Source organism: Octopus bimaculoides, chromosome 2 (genome assembly GCF_046866305.1).
Source record: "Octopus bimaculoides isolate indiv1 chromosome 2, ASM4686630v1, whole genome shotgun sequence".
NCBI classification, from domain to species: domain Eukaryota; kingdom Metazoa; phylum Mollusca; class Cephalopoda; order Octopoda; family Octopodidae; genus Octopus; species Octopus bimaculoides.
The window spans coordinates 112,686,439-112,709,592 of record NC_142929.1 but is presented as its reverse complement, the minus strand read 5'-3'; the positions used below and the strand labels follow the sequence as shown (position 1 = coordinate 112,709,592).

The 23,154-nt window shown below is 33.3% G+C and overlaps 1 protein-coding gene across 5 annotated transcripts in view; it reads left to right on the top strand.

The window, feature by feature from the left end:
• Positions 1 to 23,154, top strand: part of LOC106867485 (dynamin-1) — a 126,214-nt gene that overhangs the window by 81,696 nt on the left and 21,364 nt on the right. For 3 of the 5 annotated variants that reach the window (XM_014912370.3, XM_014912369.3, XM_014912367.3), the window contains exons 15-16: positions 20,070 to 20,196; positions 22,377 to 22,523. In XM_014912370.3, the coding sequence (XP_014767856.1) occupies positions 20,070 to 20,196; positions 22,377 to 22,523 (274 nt within the window). Of the gene's footprint in view, positions 1 to 6,577; positions 6,685 to 20,069; positions 20,197 to 22,376; positions 22,524 to 23,154 lie in introns of all 5 variants that reach the window. The other 2 variants (XM_089347508.1, XM_014912368.3) reach the window with 1 other exon arrangement.

Below are 23,154 nucleotides of genomic sequence, written 5' to 3'. Positions count from 1 at the left end.
ATAATATTGATCTATTTAATTTGGTGATAAAATTGGATGTGATGATAACTATTTGAATTTAAATTGTCTCAAAAAATTAATCCAACAAAAATATTGTATGGTTTTTTTTAGCTTTAGACACATCTATTGTCTCTATTATGTAGTATGTCTAATTACACTGTTAAGTAATATACAGTGGGTATTTTTGAATGATGATGATGAGGGAGGTTGGAGTGTTAATAAAATAAATACCTACAATTAAAATGTCTTTTGTATTCTACTTGATCGTTGTAATCAGTTCTCTGTTTGACAACTTGACACTACAAGTGTATCATTACAAATTTTTTTCTACATGAATGTTTCTCCCCCACCCCCACTGTATATCTGTATGTGTGTGTGTGGGGGTGTGTGTGTGAAGTAGTTCTGGAAGTTAAACCAGTCCATTTTCTTTCTTGATAGTGTGTGTGTGAGAGAGAGAGAGAGAGAGTGTTTGGAAATGATGTACTATCAATAAATCAACCAACCATTGTTGTTGTGACCATGACAATGCAGATTTCAGTATAGATGCAAATATTAATCTCCTTAAATTACATGATACCTACAATTGATATGACATACTTCACGGTTGAATTGTCTTTCTTCATAAAATTATTTCTTCTCAGCATCCATATGTTCGGTGATGCACACATTTCCCAAGATTCCTTGCCTATAGGGAATGGTTCATAGAACTTGATATTCATTCTTCCACATTGCTTCAGGTTTCTCTTCACTTTATCCATCAAACAGTGCAAGTATATTCTTGATAAAATGTTGGGCACATGCTATTTTTTCAGTAAGGATTTACTTGGATGATTTAAACACTAACATGATTTATGTAAATGACCAATCTCTGTAGTGCACATTTAAATACAAATGATGCTTGTTGTTCTGTGGGCTAGTGTCAAAGGTGCATCCACTATTTTCTATAAAACTATTTCAGGAATGTTTCATAAAATTGATCCTATTGCATGATATGTAAAGTTAATTCCAATATTATTGGTAGAATGGCTACTACTAAGGCATGATGGGAATAGTGAGCCTCGTTGACATTTGCCAGATAAAAATCAAGTGTTTGCACATGATGTTCACTGTGATTAAAATTTAACTCCATTGTAGTTTAACTCTAATGAGGATTTGCTTTTAAATAATGTTCATTATTATTTTTCATCCCCTTTTTATCCAAGAATTTTTTAAAGTTGAGTTTCCTGTTCTGCTGATTTTCATAATGTTGGATCTCTTGATATAAAGTTGTTAATTTTATTTAATTATATTGTTTCTTAGTTTTGTTAATGAAGAAAGTAAGCTCAGTTTGATAAGAAATTGAATTTACCATTTCCGAGTTTGTGCTTGACATAAGTCTTTTTATTTTATTTATGATTTCATACATAAAATGTTGGAATGTGTTGGGCTTAAGCTGCACAGATATGATGTATTTAGAATATAATAATTTTATATTTGCATTTTGTGTGCAATAACATCATTGGTTACATGTTTCCAATGGACCTCATTATTTCACTATATTTACAAATTACTATCAATGCGATATAGCGGGAATAAATACTATACAAGGTATATTTGTTTGAACACACCAGTTAATCAAATTTCTTACTACTGTTAACATCATTTGCTGACATAGACACACATACACAACATTATGGGTATTACCTTCTTGGACTATCTCTTATAGATAATTCAATTTAATCTACTGAATCTTTCTTGTGTTTCTGAGTATAGCAGTTCACTCTACATTTGCCTCAATTCACTTAGACTTCAGGAAATGGTATAGATCATCCAGTATGTTTAGATGTGATAAATTGGTATCCTATTTAGGTGTAGATATTTCCTTCATCTGCTTCATACATGATACTGAAGTTTAGGAAACATTTACATATATCACAGCTACATGGTTTCTCCACTCTGTACATCTTCAGAGAAGTATTAAATAAAAATTTCATTCATGTGACTGGTGTAATAACATGTTGAATTGTTATGCTTTGGATCAGAAATTCCATCATCAAAATTCTAGATACTGAACTCAAAGTGGAAATATTAAAACTAGGGTTGTTGACTTGGGTGACATAAGAAATTTGACAAAAAGTGAATTGCAATTGCCCTCACAACTTGGAATTGAGTTTTGCTGTCACTTAATTCTTTAGCATTTAAACTGACCATATCAGGCACAAATATTCTACCTGTTTAATGTTGAAATTGGTCTGATCAGGTATCTTACACTTCCCTATAATGTCAGTTTAAAAATAAACACATATCATTGACGTTTGAAACTATAATATAATGTACGGCTAATTCAAAACAGCATGAATAAATAAGTATTACATTTCACAGAGTAATTTCAATGTTAAAGGGTTGAACTTTCATGTAAATTGTGTGGGATTTTAAAAGTTATTCTCATACCATCTGTAATAGTTAGTATGAATAGGTGTTTAGAATGTACATGTGTGTGTGTGTGTGTGTGTGTGTGTATTAATACATGCATATATACATTCCAACATATTGTCATTGTATAGAAATAAAATGGAAAGTAAGTTGTAGCTCTATAAATTTAGAAATGGCAATGATTTATCACATTAACACAAGACTAGAAATTTGAAGAGGGGGTATATTTGATAGAATTTACCCCAGTATTTAACTAGTATTTATTTTATAGAGGGATGGAAGGTAGAGTCTGGTCAAAGTGGAATTTGAATCCAGAATGTAAAATGGATTGAATACCACAAGACTTTTTAGGTAGCATTTTGCTACTTCATCATTCAACCACCTCTATCAATAACAACATAAGATAGTGTACATGGAAGTAATAGCAAAGTTATGGTAGAGATAAAATAGCAGGAATACATTGGCAAATAAGTATGCACCAGTGTGTATGTATTTGTTTACTTTTCAAAGAAAAAGAAATATGCCTTGAGTGAATACATGAGCAGGTTTGTAGAGAATATCTGTATATGGGTATATTGACTAGAACATTTGTATGTCCATACATTTGTACTTGTATTGAGACAACCATGACTGTTTGTGATTGTGTTTTACATATGCACACTATGTACAGTGAACCCTGTCTACTGTTCAAATTGTGAAATGGTTGGTTAAATGAACAGAGAAAGTATAGAGTCATGAGGTCCCACTAGTCCTGTCTCACTGAGACCTATTCAACCTTTCTAGAGCTGGTGCTATGAGAAAATGCACCAGTACATCCTGTAAAGTCTTAGGAGGGGCATGCAGCTTTAGAAACCAGGCCAAATGGGAAGTGACTCAAACTATGATGACCTGTCCAAGTAAAGCAACCATGAAAAATGCATGTAAAGTTATATATATACACACACACACACACACACACATATATGATAGGCTTTGTAAAATTCCTGTCTATTGAATTCAATCACAAGAGATGTTGGTTGATTTGAGGTATAGTAGAAGACACTTGCCCAGGGTGTTCTACAGTGGAGCTGAACATAAACTACGTTGTTATGGAGTGAACTTCTTAATCATACACCTTTCCCTGCACCTATAAATAAGGAGTTTTAATATGTGCATATTTATATGTGTGTGTGTGTGTGTGTGTGTGACAGCTAAACTGAATTAATTTCCTTGTATATTAGATATTTATAAAGTTTATAACACAGTGTTATTATAATTAGAAAGTACACTTTCTGGAAGCTATATGCAATACAGAAAATAGAAAAAAAAAAGAAGAAAAATGGTGTAAAATTGTAGCTCAAATTTCAATCTCTAATTAACTTTTGAAATGTGTATTTAGAAAAAGTTACCTCTCACTTTTAATTCTGTTTGTGTAAAACCTCCACCAAAATGTGTGTGTGTGTGTGTGTTTGAACTAATAAAGTACCTAGAAATTTGAAAGTAAATTATCTAATAATGACTCACTCTTTAATTGTTATTATCTACATTTTTATGTTTTAATAACTTGAATAAATAAAAATTGTCATTTTGTTAGAAACTATAAAGTGTATTTATTTGCCTGAATTTGAAGTATTCTCACTTTGAATGATTTGTAAATTATCTTTTTATCTGGGTGTGATTACCTCTATATAATTTGTGAATGTGCCCCCTTTCAAATAAGTAAATTTATATATATATATATATATATATATATATATATAAGGATGTGAAATGTTATTTAATTCATTTTTACCATATCTACTTTAAAATACATCAGGTGTTGATAAAATAAGTACCTTTAATATATTCAGTGAAATTAACTAGAATTTTACACTTCTTTTCAAAGAAATAAAAGAATTCTCTGTCTCTTCTTTTGAGCATTTCTGTGGTGTCTTGATCATCTCTAGTTTGATTTCCCTGTGGAACTATATCACTTACAGTGTTATTGTAGTATGAACATCACAACTCCAAATCCATATGATATCTGTGTTGACATAAATATTAACTATTATGATAAATTATTAACCAGGTAGAGTTTATGCTAATTATCGTATCAAATATTTCTGACTTGTCTAAAATGGGTTGTCATGAAGCATTTATATATGTACATTTAGATAACGATACTGGAATGAGAACAAAGGAAAAATATATGAGAACAACATAGTGTTTAAATATTGGAGAAATTTTCTCAAGAAGTTGAGGATTCTAAATTTAGATAATACAAATAGACAATTTTCTTTGCCTAAACTGTCTTCCAGAGTTTTCCTGTGTAAAGAAAAGAAGAGTTAACATAGCTTACAGAATGTGATCAGATTCATTTAAACAAAACAAAAAGTTCTATAAATATCTAAAATATTTATATATTTTTGACTCTATAATTTTATGAAAAGATCAAGTAAGCCTACAGTGTAGTTATAATAATTTATATATAATAAATTGTTGTGAGGGCCTGTGGCTAAGTGTTTAGGGTATTCAGCTCAAGTTTGTAAAGGTATGAGTTTGATACCTGGTGGTGCATTGTGTCCTTGAGCAAGACACTTTATTTCACATTGCTCCAGTTCATTCAGCTGGCATAAATGAGTAATACCTGTATTTCAAAGGGACAGCCTTGTCACATTGTGTCTTGCTGAATCTCCCCGAGAACTATGTTAAGGGTATGCATGTCTGTGGAGCGCTCAGCCACTTGCACATTAATTTCATGAGCACATTGTTCCATTAATTGGATCAACTGAAATCCTTGTTGTTGTAACTGATGGAGTGGCAGTTATAGTTACAAAAGAAATTGTTTAATCTTTAAATCAAAATCTAAATTTTGGCATTAAAAAAATGTCTTTTTCACATATATGAAATAACATCAAAGTCAATATGGAATGTAAGATGTTCTTAGATTGCCATTCCACTGTTATAATAGTCTTACCATTAAGCATTCTTCTTATGTCAAGCTTTTATGAAGTCAAACTCCTAAAACAGTCTACCTGTTTTAGATATTGTTTGGTATTGACGTTTTGCAAAGTGATGCTGCTCTGATGTTATAGCAAAAACTTGCTATTACTTTATCTTTTATTCAGTTAGGTAGTATGTCTATTCTGTATTTTTATTTCAATTTTTACAGTTTATTTTCTGTTTATATGCAATTTTTACATAAAAGAAAAATATTGTGATGTAAGATCAACAGTCAGTTTAGACATTTTTGTTGTGTAAGTGGACATTGGAATAATTAAAATATTGAATGAGATATGTTTTGGTTTTCTAGGTGTGAAGTGATAAGCTCCAAAAGAAACGGTAAAAATATGGACAAAGATATTTTGACTATCTAATATTGTATAGTATGCCAGACAAATGACCTGTGTGTTTGTTTTGGAAACATATTTGTGAAGTTCTTAGTAATTATAAACCAGAAGAAATTTTGCTCAAAAAGTCAAAAATTTGCTGAACATCATTCCTGAGAAGCTGTGTGGTATGTGTTGTGTTCTAAATTAAACCATTGCTGAGTGTATTTTATAGGGATGTCAGATATAATGTGATATCTTAAAAATTACTTGCTTCTCTTCTGCACAAAATGGAATATTTTAAAGTTTTAAACATTTTACTGGCAGATGATAGAGATAGCTCATTACTTCAAAGATGTAATATAAATTCTTTTCTGTGTGTGTGTGTGTGTGTGTGTGTGTGGTGGTGTTGTTGTGTGTGTATCCTAGTAATTTTATTTCTTGCCATTAAACTATATTCCTTTCAACAAACTATATAATCTTTTGTGTGTCTGGAATACCAAGTATAAAACAAATAATTTTTCAAATTAATTTTGTTCCCCAGAAGTTTGTCACATTGGTTTCTTTTGTTTTGATAATGGTTTAGTATCTTGAAGAAAATCATCTAACTAGTCTTTGCTTAAAAATCCTTTATTTACTTAGTTTTCTAGGATTAGACCTGATAAATTCATAGAGATGGTTGTAAATTATTTTCTTGTGCTGACCTAAAACATCTTAAAGCTTCACTTACACTCACTCCTCATAATCTACAACATGTACTCATACATTCATGTTCTAACAAACAATGAATCTTCTGTCTGCTATATTTATTAATCATGTTCTGGTAAACTAGTCATTTGATCTGTGCCTCCTATTTTCTCCTGGTGTGTTGGCTGTAGGAGAAGGACAAGAAATATTTAATTCCTTTAGATGGTATGATGCTGCGTGACCTTGAAGACTCATTTTTACACAAACATATGTTTGCCATATATAGTACCATGAGCAGGTAGGTAAGAGTATTCTAAATTTTCTTTACTTTTGCTACACCTTGCTATTATTATTTAATCTGTTGCATAAACTAATATGAAGAAACTTATACAAGAGATATTCAGCTGCTAATTGAAATTTTTAATCAATGCTTTTAAATTACACTGATTTGTATGTTGTATTTTCTGGGTTATAAATTGGTGTTGAATTTATAACAAGTTTTAATCATCTAATTATTTCTGTACTGTTCTTGCTTTCATGTTACAGATATCATTACTGTTGCTTCATGCTCAAATACATTGGTTCAATAGACTAAACAAATGAACCTAAAAATAATTGTCATTCTTTTACATCATTTAAATTCAGAATTCTTTCATTCATCATTGCCATTATTGTCATTATCATGATAATTATTTCATTTGGTTTTCCATGTGGTATAAGTTGTACAAGTCATCAGTACACTCTTTAATTACTCTCAAATCTATAATGCTGTTTGTGGTAACTGATATCTTGAGATCTGACATCGCTTGTTATTCTGTTCCTTTTCATCTGCTGCCATGTGTACCTTCTACTATTCACATGTAGCAATTTTTCACTGCTAATAACAACTAGTCTCATATATATATATATATATATATATATATATATATATATATATACATACACATACACACACACACATATATATATATATAAATGTATATACACATACATACACATATATATACATATATATATACACACACATATACATATATATATATGTATATATATATGCATATATATATATATATATATATATATATATATATATATATATATATATATATACACACACACACATATATATGTGTGTCACTATATATATATATATATATATATAGGAAAATGAAAAATAATAATAATGCAGAATGCTAAACTGAAAGCATATTTTAATATAGATTTCTAACTGGCTTTCATTGCATTGCAAATTTTCAAGAAGAGGGAGAATGAAAATGTTTTTTACAAAAAAGTAAAAAATAATATATAAAAAAATAAATATACCAATACATTATATTGTCTTTGAGCTTTTAAAGTTCAATGGTAATCCGTGTAGATAATAGTTGTAAAAATAAGGATGCATGACATTGAGAGTTGTGTTAGGTTTAAGAAAAGAGAAAAGGGGCTAAAGGTTAATGTGTTAAGCAGGAAGTGTGGTGTCAAAACAAGAAGTGTGTTCTCTAAGAACAGACATAAACTTCCTGTTGACAAAGAGTCCATAACTCCAACTAAAGAGATTTGTCATCCCTTACACACACTTCCTGTTTTGACACCACACTTCCTGCTTAACACATATTTCATCATGGCCGGTATGACAGACTTTAACCGACTGTGTTATATTCCACAGTCATACCGGCCATGATGAAATACCACAAGGTATAGAAAATACGTATTCGCCTTTATATATTTAATCCTTTATATTGAACACTCAATATTTCATATATTCAATAAGACATATTCCATATATTCAATAAGACATTCAATACTTCATTGTACCATCCATTTTTTAAATTATATATTGTATATTCCATATTCTATATCCCACATTAATTTTACAAGAATATAAATAAAACATAAAAAACAGACAGAGTTGGAACTCTTTTAAATAATATATATATATATATATATATATATATATATATATATATATATATATATATATATATATATATATATATATATGGAGTCTAGACAGATTTCTTCAAGGAATACCAGAGAAGCCACGCATACCTGGGTACAACTCACTCAATAAGAACTCGCTACTTGAATGGACCATAACAAAACTTGACTGTAAAAAGAATTTAGATAATCCTATCAGGTGCTGCTATTAAGTTAGACATGGGCCTGGACCAATCTTTGGTCGAAATATATCTAAGTTTATATATATGTGTGTATATATATATATCATTATTCAATATTAACAGTTTTGTATTAGAAAACTAATAGAATTTATACAAGGCTGTAATATGAAGAGCTCAAACTAGTTGAGACAAAGTACAAAATTAATTGCAGAATAAAATCATTAGGTCATCGACTCAAAAAGCCACAGCCCACCAATGACCACATATAGGAAGTACAGCATAAACCACAAAACCAAAGTATATTCATATATATATTATTCCACTATATGTGTACCGCTCTATAATATTTTTAATCACTTTTTAATCGCAGTTTATTTAATTATGTTATTCTATTATATTTTTTATCAATTTTATTCTTATGTATAAAATTTTTACTTCCCTGGCTCTTGTGCGGGTGGCGCATAAGATGTACCATCCTGAGCGTAACCGTTGCCAGTACCGCCTGACTGGCCTTGTAGGGTTTTCGAGCGAGATCGTTGCCAGTGCCCCTGGACTGGCTCTTGGGCGGGTGGCACATAAAAGACACCATTTTGAGTGTGGCCGTTTTCGTGCGGGTGACACGTAAAATCACCCACTACACTCTCTGAGTGGTTGGCGTTAGGAAGGGCATCCAGCTGTAGAAACTCTGCCAAATTAGATTGGAGCCTGGTGTAGCCATCCGGTTGCACCAGTCCTCAGTCAAATTGTCCAACCCATGCTAGCATGGAAAGCGGACGTTAAACGATGATGATGATGATGATGATGATTTACTACTTTGGTTCTGTGGCTTATGCTGTACTTCCTATATGGGGTCATTGGTTGGCTGTGGCTTTTTGAGTCGATGACCTAATAGTTTTATTCTGCAATTAATTTTTATATATATATATATATATATAAATACATACATGTATATATATATCATCATCACCATCATTTAACGTCTGCCTTCCATGCTAGCATGGGTTGGACGATTTGACTGAGGACTGGTGAAACCGGATGGCAACACCAGGCTCCAATCTAATTTGGCGGAGTTTCTACAGCTGGATGCCCTTCCTAACGCCAACCACTCAGAGAGTGTAGTGGGTGCTTTTACGTGTCACCCGCACGAAAACGGCCACGCTCGAAATGATGTCTTTTATGTGCCACCCGCAGATATATTGGTGGTTGTCTACTCCTTAAACAGAGTTTGACCACCTCCTGCACCTACACCTTAGCCCTTTCATGGCGTCTGATGTGGCTTTTTAAACCAGACAGTGTTTTGAAAAAACACCCACACAGATTGCACCTCTGATTTGCACTACCAATACCTGCAAGAAAGTTCTGCTCATTGTGGATCCTAACATGTATGTTAAGACCCCCATTGGATTTGCAAACCCTCTGGCACACACCACATTCAAACGTGTGCACAGACATATAATCAGAATAGCTGGATGAGGTTTGTTTTCCATGGGTTCGGAGGTGAGATTTGAGGCCAGCCAAGGACAGACATGGTCTGTCACAGACTGTATCATCATCATCATCATCATCATCGTTTAACGTCCGCTTTCCATGCTAGCATGGGTTGGACGATTTGACTGAGGACTGGTGAAACCGGATGGCAACACCAGGCTCCAATCTAATTTGGCAGAGTTTCTACAGCTGGATGCCCTTCCTAACGCCAACCACTCAGAGAGTGTAGTGGGTGCTTTTACGTGTCACCCATTATTCCACTATATGTGTACCGCTCTATAATATTTTTAATCACTTTTTAATCGCAGTTTATTTAATTATGTTATTCTATTATATTTTTTATCAATTTTATTCTTATGTATAAAATTTTTACTTCCCTTTACTACTCTTGAACTAATGCATATATATATATATATAGATACATACATATATATATCCATATATATATATATCTATCTACTCTATTAATGTTGAACTTCATTGTCTTATGATATGGATCAACAATCTTGGAAACGAAAATGCAAATATTTCTTGACACCTTGAATATTTTGAATTTTTAATCTAATCTTTTTGTATCAACTGCAGTGTTTTGAACTAATTAAAATTGCCAGTCGTCTTTGAATACCTTATATTTACACATATTAGTGGCATTTTCTGCATGAATGCATACGATATATAAATGAATGCATATAACAAATCTTATTATAATTTAAAGTTTTCATTTTTATGGGAGACAGCTGGAAAGAGAGTACATTTGTATACTATTTGTATTCTTCTGTATATTGCTTTGACTTTTAAAATTGCATGTTCTGGCTTAAGTACCAGGAGTCACATTTGATGTATATATATGTCCATATATTAGGGGCTTCTCTGCTTTGTGGGAACAATTATTAGTGTAATTTTAGGATATTTGTAGCTATATTTGCTTAGTGATTATGAACATTGAAATCTTGTTAGTAGAAATAAAGCTTCTGAATCTAAAAGGTGTATCTGGCACAAATTGGTCTACATCAATTCATCTACTACCACACACATACAATCACACACACACACACACATACATATAGCGACACTCAGATAAATTGTTGTAGACGAATTCACTTAGAACCTCTAAATGCAGCCTACTGCCATAGTCTTTTTGTTAAGATTTTCTTTTCCTCACCATATAAGTGTTATTATTTAGATCTCTAAAATAAGTACAATAGGACTAGCTTGACCGTATGCAATGCAAATTATAAGTATAGACCTCCTGAGGATGCCTGAAGATATTCTCTGGTATATACGGACACAAAAGACAACATTCATAGTTCATAGATATATAATGTCATAGAATAATACATCATAAAAAATCTGGTACTTCAGAAATATTTTTTTACTTAAAGTATCTCCCTTGCTTGGATTTCTGGTATCTCTTGAAGCATTGTATTCATAAAATTAATGAAGTTGCATTCAAGACACTTGGCTTTCTGTTTAGTGTTAAATAAGTTTTCAGCTGCAGGTAATTATTCTTTCTACAATGTCTACAGAATATTTTCGTTAATTACTATCACCCTATATTTGTCTGTCAGAAAATATTCAGTTCTGGATATTTTTTTGTTTTGTTTTTGAGCTGGACATCCACTTGTCTCATCTTACTGTGTATATTCTTTTTATTATGTATATTAATGACTACAATTACTTAATAATTCTGTATTCTAATATTACATCTCTGTCAAATATTCATTTGAAACAACTAGTTCTATGTTGATAATACAAATTTGATAGGACTTCAGGATCTCTTCATATGAAAGAGGTTTCAACAGCTTATGGCCAATGCATTCTTCTTCAGACAAGATAAAATTAAAAGATATCTTTTACGAGCAGAATAGATTTGTCTCACCTGATACAAATCTATTTGTTTTTAATATTAACTGTTGACATTTCCTGTTTGTATATAAATCTGAATGATTAAATTAAACTGAAGCCCCTGTAGTATCATTTCTACCATGTAACCCAGGAAATACAGAATTCAGATTTCTGTTATACATTTGTTTATTCCAAGGTTTATTCTAAATTGATTTTTTTAATATATTCATTATAATTTCTGTACAAATTTTTGATATTGCCTTATTTCTTGTCTTACATTTTTAAGATATTATACAGCAAAAATTTCTTTTAAAATGATTATATTCATATTCCACTCTCTCATTCTCTCATAGTGTGCTGGACAACTTGTGTGTATGTATACTTGCATATAATTAGTATTAGACTAGCTAATATCAATGTACATAAGAAATTCAGTCGTAAAAATACAAGAGTTTTATAATGTAAAGAATTTGGCATTTACTGTTTACAGGAATTGCATTGGATTGCTTCACTGCATATGCAGGAACCTAAGTTCTCTTAGTTGCGTAATTAGTCTGGAACTGCTTTTTACATGACGCCAGCTGGAAAATACAGAAATAGACAAGAAATAGTTATAGGTGCAGATCTGTTGAATGGGGAACTTAAATTAGTGAGTTTAGAAGATGGAAGAAACAATCACAACTACGAGAAGGATAATGTGAATACTGACAGTCAGTATGGAAGGCCAGCTTCTACATGGCTAACATTGACAACTGTTCTCAATACTGAGGTTTCTGAGTGTTTGTTAATATTCATTACAGTTTTGAGGATAAAACAGAGATGCACTAAAGTAGTAGTGAAAGGGCTGTCAGAAAATTGGATGCCCCAGTTGATACATGACTTAGACACCTGGAAAATAGTGTATAGAAGATACATGACAATGTAGGAAATATAAAGGATGCTGATAATGATTTATATGCACGCTTATACATGCACACGCACGCACACACACACACATACGTGTGCATACACACATATACACTATATGAGCTACTGAAATTTTCAATTTCTCTCTCTTTACAGAGATCTATTCTGATTTTTGAAAATTGTTGCACTGCTACCCATTTTCAAGAATGTCTACTCTTCTGACTATTCCAACTATCATCTTATCTTTCATACCATCAGCAGCTCAATGGCGATAGTAATTTGCAAACATTTTCTTCTAACACTTTTAAGTCTCCCTTAATGACTTGCAGTTCAGCACTTTTATGAAGTTAGATCTACTTGCAACCTCCTGTATGTCACTCACATGTGGGGCTGTATTTTCAAGACACTTACTCTGTCTCTCACTTGCCAACATGTAACTGTCATTTGCACCTTTCTCCTACTTATCCTTTGCCATTTCTGCCTCTCTTCATTGCTCCTCTTGCACTGCCACTTCTATTTATCTCTCTTCCATACTATCTCTCCAATCACTGTTTTTTTTATTTCATCCTCTTTTTTTTTCTCCCACTGAATTGAGTTCATCTTTTACAATCACTCTTTGTCCTGTACACTTTATTGGTTACCTTACCATGGACAAATGGAGATAACATAAAGTGGATCTGTGTCTTGCAGGGTATAAGGTAATCTCAGTAGTGCTAGTGCCATGATAAAATGGAAGTAGTACACTTTAAAATAACTAGTATTAGGAAGGACATCCATCCCTAGAAATCTGATCATATTTAGAAGATCAGTAACTCTGATTAAGAACTGACTTGAATCATAACAACCAGTTGAACACATAGCCTAGAAAGTGAACTTGAAATGATGAGTGTTATTGTATTTGATATCAGCAAAACATTGACTATATCTGGCACACAGATTTCCTAGTAATGCAGCCTACAAGCCCCATCTATCTATCTTGGATCTAAAACTTCTTGTCAGCACCATTGATATATGTCCCAGTGGAACTCTCATTTACACATTGTTAACTCTGATGTGCTCTAAGATTGTCTTGTCTTGTGCACATACAGAAATTCTAGACTGCATCTCAAAAATACAACCATCCAACTGATTTGCATGAAACTATTGTGAGCATATTCCAAACTCTGGCCATACAAATGCTGTCTTGTAACTCTGCCTTTTCTACCACTACTTGCAGTTGGCTGATCTTATGTCATTTCCACTCTAACTTCTTAACTCTCTTGTTTTTCTTCCTCTTGTCACTTATACTGTACCCTTCTCTCAACCCTCATCATCTATTATTCTTAGTATTTCCTCTCTAGAATGCTCTACTCTGGAATGTTTTTCCTGTAGCTGTCAATTTGGAGTTCAAAACCATTAACTGCATCAATCTCATGGGTCTCACATGGTATGCAGAGGCCATGGGCACAGCTACTTTCTTCAGTCCAAACAAAATAAATAAATAAATAAAACATATGCACACATATATATATACTATATTTTTCATCTCATACTGTTTAAATTGTATTTTCCATTTCTCTTTTAGATTTTGATAATAAAGTTGTTTGAGTATTTACACATCTTATTTCTTAAGAGGACTGTGATGTGAATTTTCCAGTTGTTATAATTATGATTTAAAAATAGATGTGTAAATAGCTCAAATGATTTTTATAATGTATAAGTTTGCTTTATTCTTTTTTCTAATATCAACATTTTGCATCTGCTTTAAAAATCAAGATGGTTTCTTTATACATCAGTTTATGGTATCAAAGCTTGTATTTTAAATATTTCATTCTTTTTAGCACATAGCTGGTATGTTAATCTCATTTATTGATTTTATTATTCACAGCAATTACATGTATTAGTTGCATCGCTAGTATATAGACAATTTATGTAGATCTTTGCATTGGATATTATGTATTTGTGTTAAATTTATATTGGCTTCATGTTGTAAGGTTAAATATAAATTGTGTCCAGTAACAAACAAAACAGAAAACTAACAATTGAAGCAATAAAATTCATTTCAATTCTACTGATATTGAAGTGATAGAAATTTTAAGCCTCTGAAATGACAATTTACTTTCATTTGTTTATTTACTTATGCAATGTGTAAGCATTGTACATCATTACATTAAAAACATTTGAAGACACATGCATGAACTGTATTAGACATTTTAATGTTTTATATCCTAAGTCATTTGCACTTGGACATTTAAAATGCTCACATATTTGCCTTATCCTATATTATGGATGTTGTAAAGTTCTAATTGTTTCTTTTTACCCCTATTTTTGCAAGCTGTTTGCCTGTCTTGTCATTCTGTGTTGTGCTTCATAAAAGTATTGATCATTTGTTTTTATGACAAAATGTCACATTAATAAATTCTTATCCAAAATTGTAACAGCATTTTCAGTGTCATTATCAAGTCTAATGTAATTAGATCCAATTACATGATCTAATTTTGCTGTTGCTTTGACCTTATTCATTAGCCAACTGAAATAAGTTTGAATATATCAGATCCTTCTCCCATGTAGCTCATAGATATTGTTATAAAATAGTTCATTTGATATATCATTAATTAGTCTTAATAGAATACAGTGAAAATGAAAAGTTAGTTAAAACAAGAAATAACCTCTGTTGGTATAGTAGCCAAATTAGAACACAATTTACTGGAATATCTTATTACATTGTGAATGTTGAAAGTCAATACTGAAGGCTGGCTTTCACGTGAGTTTTAAATTTATAAATATCTTTGAACATCTCCGTGTTTGGTCATGACAAATAGTAAAGTTACTAAAACCACTTATTGCTGCTTAAAGAATTACATATGTATTATTTTGAAGAAGTAAATGATTGAAATAATTGATACCTGTTACAACTTTAAAACAAAGGTATCTGTTTTAATCATATGAAGCACGAATAAAGAAAACTGGAAAAAGATTTAACTGATATTATTGGCTGGAATATGTCTCAAACAAATTTAAAGACCCAGTCTTTGATGATGTGACAGTATTATGAATAAATGCCAGCAATGCATCTAAACCGGCTATATCCGGCCCAAATATTCTACTTGTTTTATATTCAAACTGGCCAGATCTGGCCTCTTAAATATACCCTACAATGTCATTCTAAAAATAAACAATCACATTATTGAACTCTCCAAGCTACAAAATAATGCATGATTAATTCAAAACAATATGAATAAAAAGCATTACTTTTGATAGAAAAATCTGAATGCTAAAGAGTTAAAGAGAAGAATATTTCTTGAGCTTAATGTGTTTCTTAAGTGATTTGATTTGAGAACTTGTGTTGGTAATAAACAAATTGGGCCATCATCCCCAAAGTGTATGATGCCACTCTAAATCTTCATTACCCATCTGATAGTACCTGAGTACACACACTCACATGCACACGTCTATTAGCTGGTACTTATCTGTTACCTCCTTGACTACGCACTACAAGCAAGATGTTACCATATTCCCAAGGTAACTAATTTTGCCAAAAAGCATTTTTAGTGCCACACAATTGCAATATCACCAACCTCACAAGTAGAACCATGAAACAAAATGGATATGTGTATAGGAATGCTAAAAAATGGCTAAAAAGTTCATTTCACTACTAAATAGATTTAAGTTCAAATCCTGCCATGCAGCACTTTGAGCAAGGGTCTTCTATCATAGCCTTGGATGGACCAAAACCATGTGGGTTATGTGGAAACCCATAATTAGGAACTGATTTTCTTTTTGTATAATAAACTCAATACATTGCCTAGTTAAATATCATCACTATTTTGTCACTGTGTGCCTTTAGCAACTTAGATTCTGTTGCAGGCTTTTCTTTTGGGTTAGGCTTTTAAACATTTTTATTTGTTTCAGTCATTTGACTGCGACCATGCTGGAGCACTGCCTTTAGTTGAACAAATCGACCCTAGGACTTATTCTTTGTAAGCCTAGTACTTATTCTACCGGTCTCTTTTGCCAGACCACTATGTTACGGGATGTAAACACACCAACATCGGTTGTCAAGCGATAGTGGGGGAACAAACATAGACACACATATATACAATGGGCTTCCTTCAGTTTCTGTCTACCAAATCCATTCACTAGGCTTTGGTTGGCCTGAGGCTATAGTAGAAAACACTTGCCCAAGGTGCCATGCAGTGGGACTGAACCCAGAACCATGTGGTCAGTAAGCAAGCTACTTAACCACACAGCCACTCCTGCACCTAGTCTGAGGATAAGCTCTTCCCTTCGACTAGTTTGGAAGGCTCTGTAAAAGTTCACGTGTACTTCCCTTCCTCCTCTAAATAAGTGGAGATAAAAATCAAAGAAATCTGACTGTATGTGACTTATACCTAAAATCCATATCATTATATATGAGCCGTGGTGTTTTAAGGGGAGATGGAGATAGGTTTTAAAATCACTATGATTTGTATATCAAAGTGAGTATATCATTTGAAGTGTTAGCTAAGAGTTGTAGATTTCTTAGTAGAAAATGTTTTGATAATGAATAATTATGGTGAAATACAATTTGTACTTGTTGTAGTTTTCTAGAGGCCATTCCATGTTTAGCTGAATTTTTGCTTTTAAATAAGGCACTGTCCTTTCTGGGAAAATGTTTCTAAAAATAAGAAATGTATTTTATTTACCAGCATAGATTTTTAAAAAAAAATGATCTTAAACTAGTGTCTGCCAGAGAAACGACAGGTGGTTCAGAGAATGAAAGGAGACTGTTGAATAAGTTGTTGCTGATTGTTGTTTAGCAGCTAAAAGTGATAATTGTTTAATAAAAAGAACTGAAGCAAACATTGCTACTAAAAGCAGAAGAAACTAATGAAGAATATAACATTGAAATATATTGAATTATCTTTCATTAAATATCTGAATAGTCATTTAAAACCAGTTGTTGTATACATATTCTTTATTCAGAAATGAACATTACAGATATTAATAGTTGTCGCCAAGCCAACATGGCAGTCCAAAAATAGGACAAATGCTACCGTTGATAAGCTCCAAGAGGCCATCGCCTTTAGCTAGCTATGTGACACACAAACCTGTGTCCATTATTAGCAAAAGGAAGCGGCTGACCTCCCCTGTTCGAAGGTTATAATGGACACAGGTTCGTGTGTCACATTGCTAGCTAGAGGCGATGGCCTCTTGGAGCTAATCAATGGCAGCATTTGTCCTATTTTCCTGGACTTCCATGTTGGCTTGGCGATAACTATTAATGTCCAGTACCGCTGCCGTAGTCTCCTTTAGAAAGACTTAGAAATATTAATATTTCTATTTATGAACATTACAGAGTTTTCTCCTTTCCTATAAATCAATACAAAAAATAATCAGTTTAGTAAACTTCTCTTCATAATATTTATTTATTGAAAATAAATAATGTTAATAAATTATTTAATGATGATTATGTAAAAGTAAAAGGCATTTAGAGAAAATAATGATAAGTTTTAGGTAGTTTTAACTTGTAGATACATATGTAACTTACAGTTTAACTATAGTTCTTTTTCTAAACACAATTTCTAAAAGACAGTCTGTACATTTAAATTACTGGTGTCAAGAGATAATTGTTTATATATTGTTACAAACATTATGTATCTTGAGGAAACAATGTTCTCTACAAACTTGATTTTAGTCAAATGAGCACTTATTACAAATATGTGATGATCTGTGTTACTTTGAAATTGATCAACCTGTAATCACATGTTCAAACTGCAAAGCAAGTGGAAAATTTCATTTAGAAGAGATCTTGATGCTGCAAATTGTTAAGATGCTTCTATGTAGTTTGTTTCTATCATACTTAATCCTATTTCTCAAGGGCATTCCTCATTTGTAAACTTTTATTCATTTAACCATGTTAATTACATATCATCATCATCATCATTTAACTTCCGCTTTCATGGGCTGGACGATTTGACTGAGGACTGGCGGATCTATTTTAAAACGGGGGCCACATTTTTCATTAATGTTTTACGTAGTGTTTTTGGTACGGAAAGACTTTCAAACTTCGTATACTTATCTATTTTGTGTTATAGAACAGAAAAATATTTTTGTATTCGAATTTATTTCATGTAAAAAATTGTCTTATTTCGATAATTTCAACCAATCACTGACAAGTATTCAGTTGTTTACATTTACTCCTTTGGCTGATTAAGCGATGTAAAGCGTATTTAATCTCCATACCTTTGTTTTATTTGCTTTTTTCATTTTAAATTTGCTTTAACCCTAACTCTAACCCTAACCATAAGGTTAGGGTTAGGGTTAATTGTTTCAGAATCGTTTGTTTATGTAGTCGGCACTTAATGTATATCGGCTGAATGGACGTCAGTGATTGGTTGAAATTACAGAAATACGACAACTTCAACATGGAATAACTTATGGATTTCTTTTTTTTTTAAGAAGACTAAGAGAAAAAGATGTTTTATATGACACATTTTACCAGTGTTCCAAGTTTCAAAGTGTTTCGTTAATGAAAAATGTGGCCCCCGTTTTAAAAAAGATCCGGACTGGCAAACCAGATGGCTGCACCAGGCTCCAATCTGATCTGATAGAGTTTCTACAGCTGGATGCCCTTCCTAACGCCAACCACTCCGAGAGTGTAGTGGGTGCTTTTATGTGCCACCAGCACGAGGGCCAGTTAGGCGGTACTAGCAATGGCCACGCTCAAGTGGTGTTTTTTACGTGCCACCTGCACAGGGGCCAATCCAGCAGCACTGGCAACAACTTCGCTCGAATGTTTTTTCTCGTGTTACCGGCACAAGTGCCAGTAAGGCGACGATCACGTTCGAATGGTGCTTTTTATGTGCCACCGGCACGGAAGCCATTCAGCTGCTCTGGCAGTAATCACGCTCGGATGGTGCTCTTAGCGCTCCACTAGCACGGGTGTCAGTCATCGAATTTATTTAGTTTTAATATTACTAACCTGTTTTAAGGTAGTGAACAGGCAGAATCAGTACCATGCTGGAAAAAATGCTTTGCAACATTTCTTCTGACTTTATGTTCTGGGTTGGAATGCCATTGAGGTCGACTTTGCTTTTTCATCCTTTGAGGGTCAATAAAATACGTACCAGTTGAACACTGGGGTTAATGTAATTGATTTACCCCACTCCCACGAAATTGCTGGCCTTGTGCCAAAATTTGCAACCAATATTACTAACCCACTCACTCATGTCAGCTATTTTATCTTAGTAAATATTAAAAAAATTGTTTTTCTTTTCAGGAAATTTTCTGAAAGTAATTCATTAATAAAAATTTCACATTTAATAGAAAAATATTTTAATTGCTTTTGTTGTTTGCATTATAGGAATGTGTACAAAGATTATAAGCAGCTAGAATTGTCTGCTGAAAGTCAAGAAGAAATAGACAGTTGGAAGGCATCATTCCTACGAGCTGGTGTTTACCCAGAGAAAGCACAAGATAAGGGTGATGAGGTAACCATTTTATTCTTTTACCTTTTTGAAGGAAAATAAGGTAGATATTCAAATTAGGTTTTATCTATATTTGTATTTTACTATGAAAATGTTATTTTGTTCAGTAAAAGAAAAGTAGAAATTATATCATCTCAGTTTAAAAAAAAAAAAAATAATGAAATTATTGTATACAGTGCTCAGGTGCACTAAAACTTGTCAAAAGTGTGTATAAAGCATATGCAGTAATGTACAAATGTCTGGGAAGTGAACAGTGTATGAGCCAGATACATGCTTGCGTGTGTATGGAGGGGAGAAAATCAGGTGTAGTGTTGGCGAATCTCAGGAAGCATGGAAGTTTTGAAGGATGCAGTGCTCCGACAACTAACAACTGATGCCGGCAGTTTGTTCCATACTTCAGCAACTCTTAGCATGAAAAAATGTTCCCAAAAGTCATGGGAAGCTGTGCTGTTTTCTGATTTTGTAAACATGTCCATGGGTGTTAGACAGGTGAAATTTGAAAAGGTGGTCAAAGTTATTGTTAGTAAGATGGTTAATAATTTTATGGGTGTCTGCCAAGTCAGTTGCCAGACGTCAGAGTTTCAATGTATCCATGCCCAGAGAAGCAAGGTGTTCAGAATATGGCAAATGCCTGATGGAGGGTATTCTCTTGGTTGTATGTTTGCTGAACGGTTTCCAGACGATAAATATCCTGAGCAAGATAGGGGTTCTAGACCGGTGATGCAAATTCCAGGTGAGGCCGCACCATAGCTATATAAAGCCCCAGATAGGTAGCCGGAGAGCGGCTCACAAAGAACTTGGTAAGTGATGCCAAGACACCTTCAGCCTTCTTGGCAATTTTAGCAATGTGTTTTGTCCAACGCAAATCACTGTCAACAATAATGCCCAGGTCACGTTCACAAAAAGACTTTTAGAGATTAATGTTGTGAAAGTTAGTAAGTAGATGCTGGGTTTTTCCTCCCAAAACACATAGTGGTACATTTGTCCACAGCCAGCTTGAGTTGCCGGTCCATGATCCATTGCTGCATTGTGTCCAGGTCTGATTGCAATAAAGATCTATAGTGTACAGGATCTGTCCTCTTTATTTTGAGGTACAGCTTGATGTCATCTGCATATTTCAGCACTGTAGCATTCTTTAAGTTGGCATCTATGTCGTTAATATATGCAACAAATAAAAGGGGGCCAAGAACAGATCCCTGTGGTGCACCAGATGTCATCTCATAGGGTGAAGAGTGCTGTCCAAGAACTGTGACAACCTCTTTTCGGCTGATAATGAAGGACTTCAACCAGTTATAGAGATCATCTCCTACACCCATTGCAGATAGTTTCACCATAAGTCTTTTGTGTGGCACAGAACTAAAAGCCTTAGCAAAGTCCAGGTAAACAGCATCCACCCAGGAGCCGCCATCAGTGATTCGGGTAATGTCCTCAAGAAACTGGATGAGTTGATTACAGCAGCTGGAGTTAGGAATAATCCAAATTGTGACAGCTGGATGAGGCTGTGAGACTTTCAGAAGTTCCAGAGGGTTTCTCTGACACAAGATTCCATCAGTTTGGCGATGCAGCTAGTAAGACTGATGGGGCGATAGTTGACAGGTGATGTGCGGTCACCTTTTTTTGAACAGAGGGATAATACTGGCAGTTTTCCACTGCTCTGGAGTAACACCATTGTCAAGACAGAATTGAAAGAATAGTGAAAGTTGGATCAGAAGAAAGCACCCACCGCGTTTGAGAAGTAGGTATGTAACACCATCGAGACCAGGAGAGGCATAGTTAGGTTTATTCTTAATGTGGCGTTGTAGCATTGCTGGTGTAAATTTCATAGTAGTTATAGAGTCCGGTGTCAGAGGTGATGGAGATGGAACATTTGGATTTTCGACAGTAAAGATGCCTGCATAGCATCCAGCAATAATTTCTGCACATCATTCTTTGGGATTGTCAGTAATCTGGCCTGTGTGGGGATTGCGAAGGGGACCAGCTGGAGACTGAGATCTCTGCTTTGAATGTACATACCTCTACTTTCCTCTTATTTTTTTTTTATCAAATTTTATCTTAAATTTATTTTACCCTTAGTTTTTCATAACAATAACATTCAAAATTAATTGGTGTGTTCATCACTTTACACAATTGAATTTTTTTCTTTACCCATTTTATTGTTATTTGCTATTTTTCTGTTGTTTTAGTCAAAAGATGACACTACATCCATGGATCCTCAACTGGAGCGACAAGTGGAGACTATCAGAAATTTAGTAGATTCCTACATGAGATTAGTTTACAAAACACATCGGGATTTGGTTCCAAAAACTATTATGCATCTAATAGTAAATGATGTAAGTATATATTTTGGTACTTATAATACTCACTAATTTCATTTATTTATTTCTTACAATTATAACAGTTTAGTGGCCGATTGGGAGTGGGCTAAATTGAATGCCTCATGCTGTGTTCTTTCAGTTCTGATTTCAAATACCACCAAACAAGTCTTTTCCTTTCAACTCGCAGTTGATAGGATGCATACCAATCATGTACTGAGGTCTGTTAAATAGGTTATATTTCTCCACTTTAGATTTGTGGTTTTGTCTCAATGTTGTTATTTTTATTTCGTTTATAAGATAGCCAGTGGAGGAGGTGCAGCTACATGACATTTGTATGAACTCCTATCAGGGTGTTGGGATTGATGTAGTGAAGTTTAGTTTGAACTTTTGTAGGTTAATGACTACAAGAAAAATATGAGTGCAGAGGGAACTGGGAATTTGGTTTGAATATATGTAATGGAGTAAAAAAACTATGCTAAAGTTACTCAAAGACCAAGTGGAGGTATTCAACAGTGCAACTTTTAAGGTGTACCTTCCAAAGATGGTTGCAGTGAGGGCAGTGGATAGCAGTATCAGTAGAGTGCTAGATAAGATGTGTGCTTTTCATCATTCTGAGGTTGATAAAAGAAGAACCAGTCAAGCACTA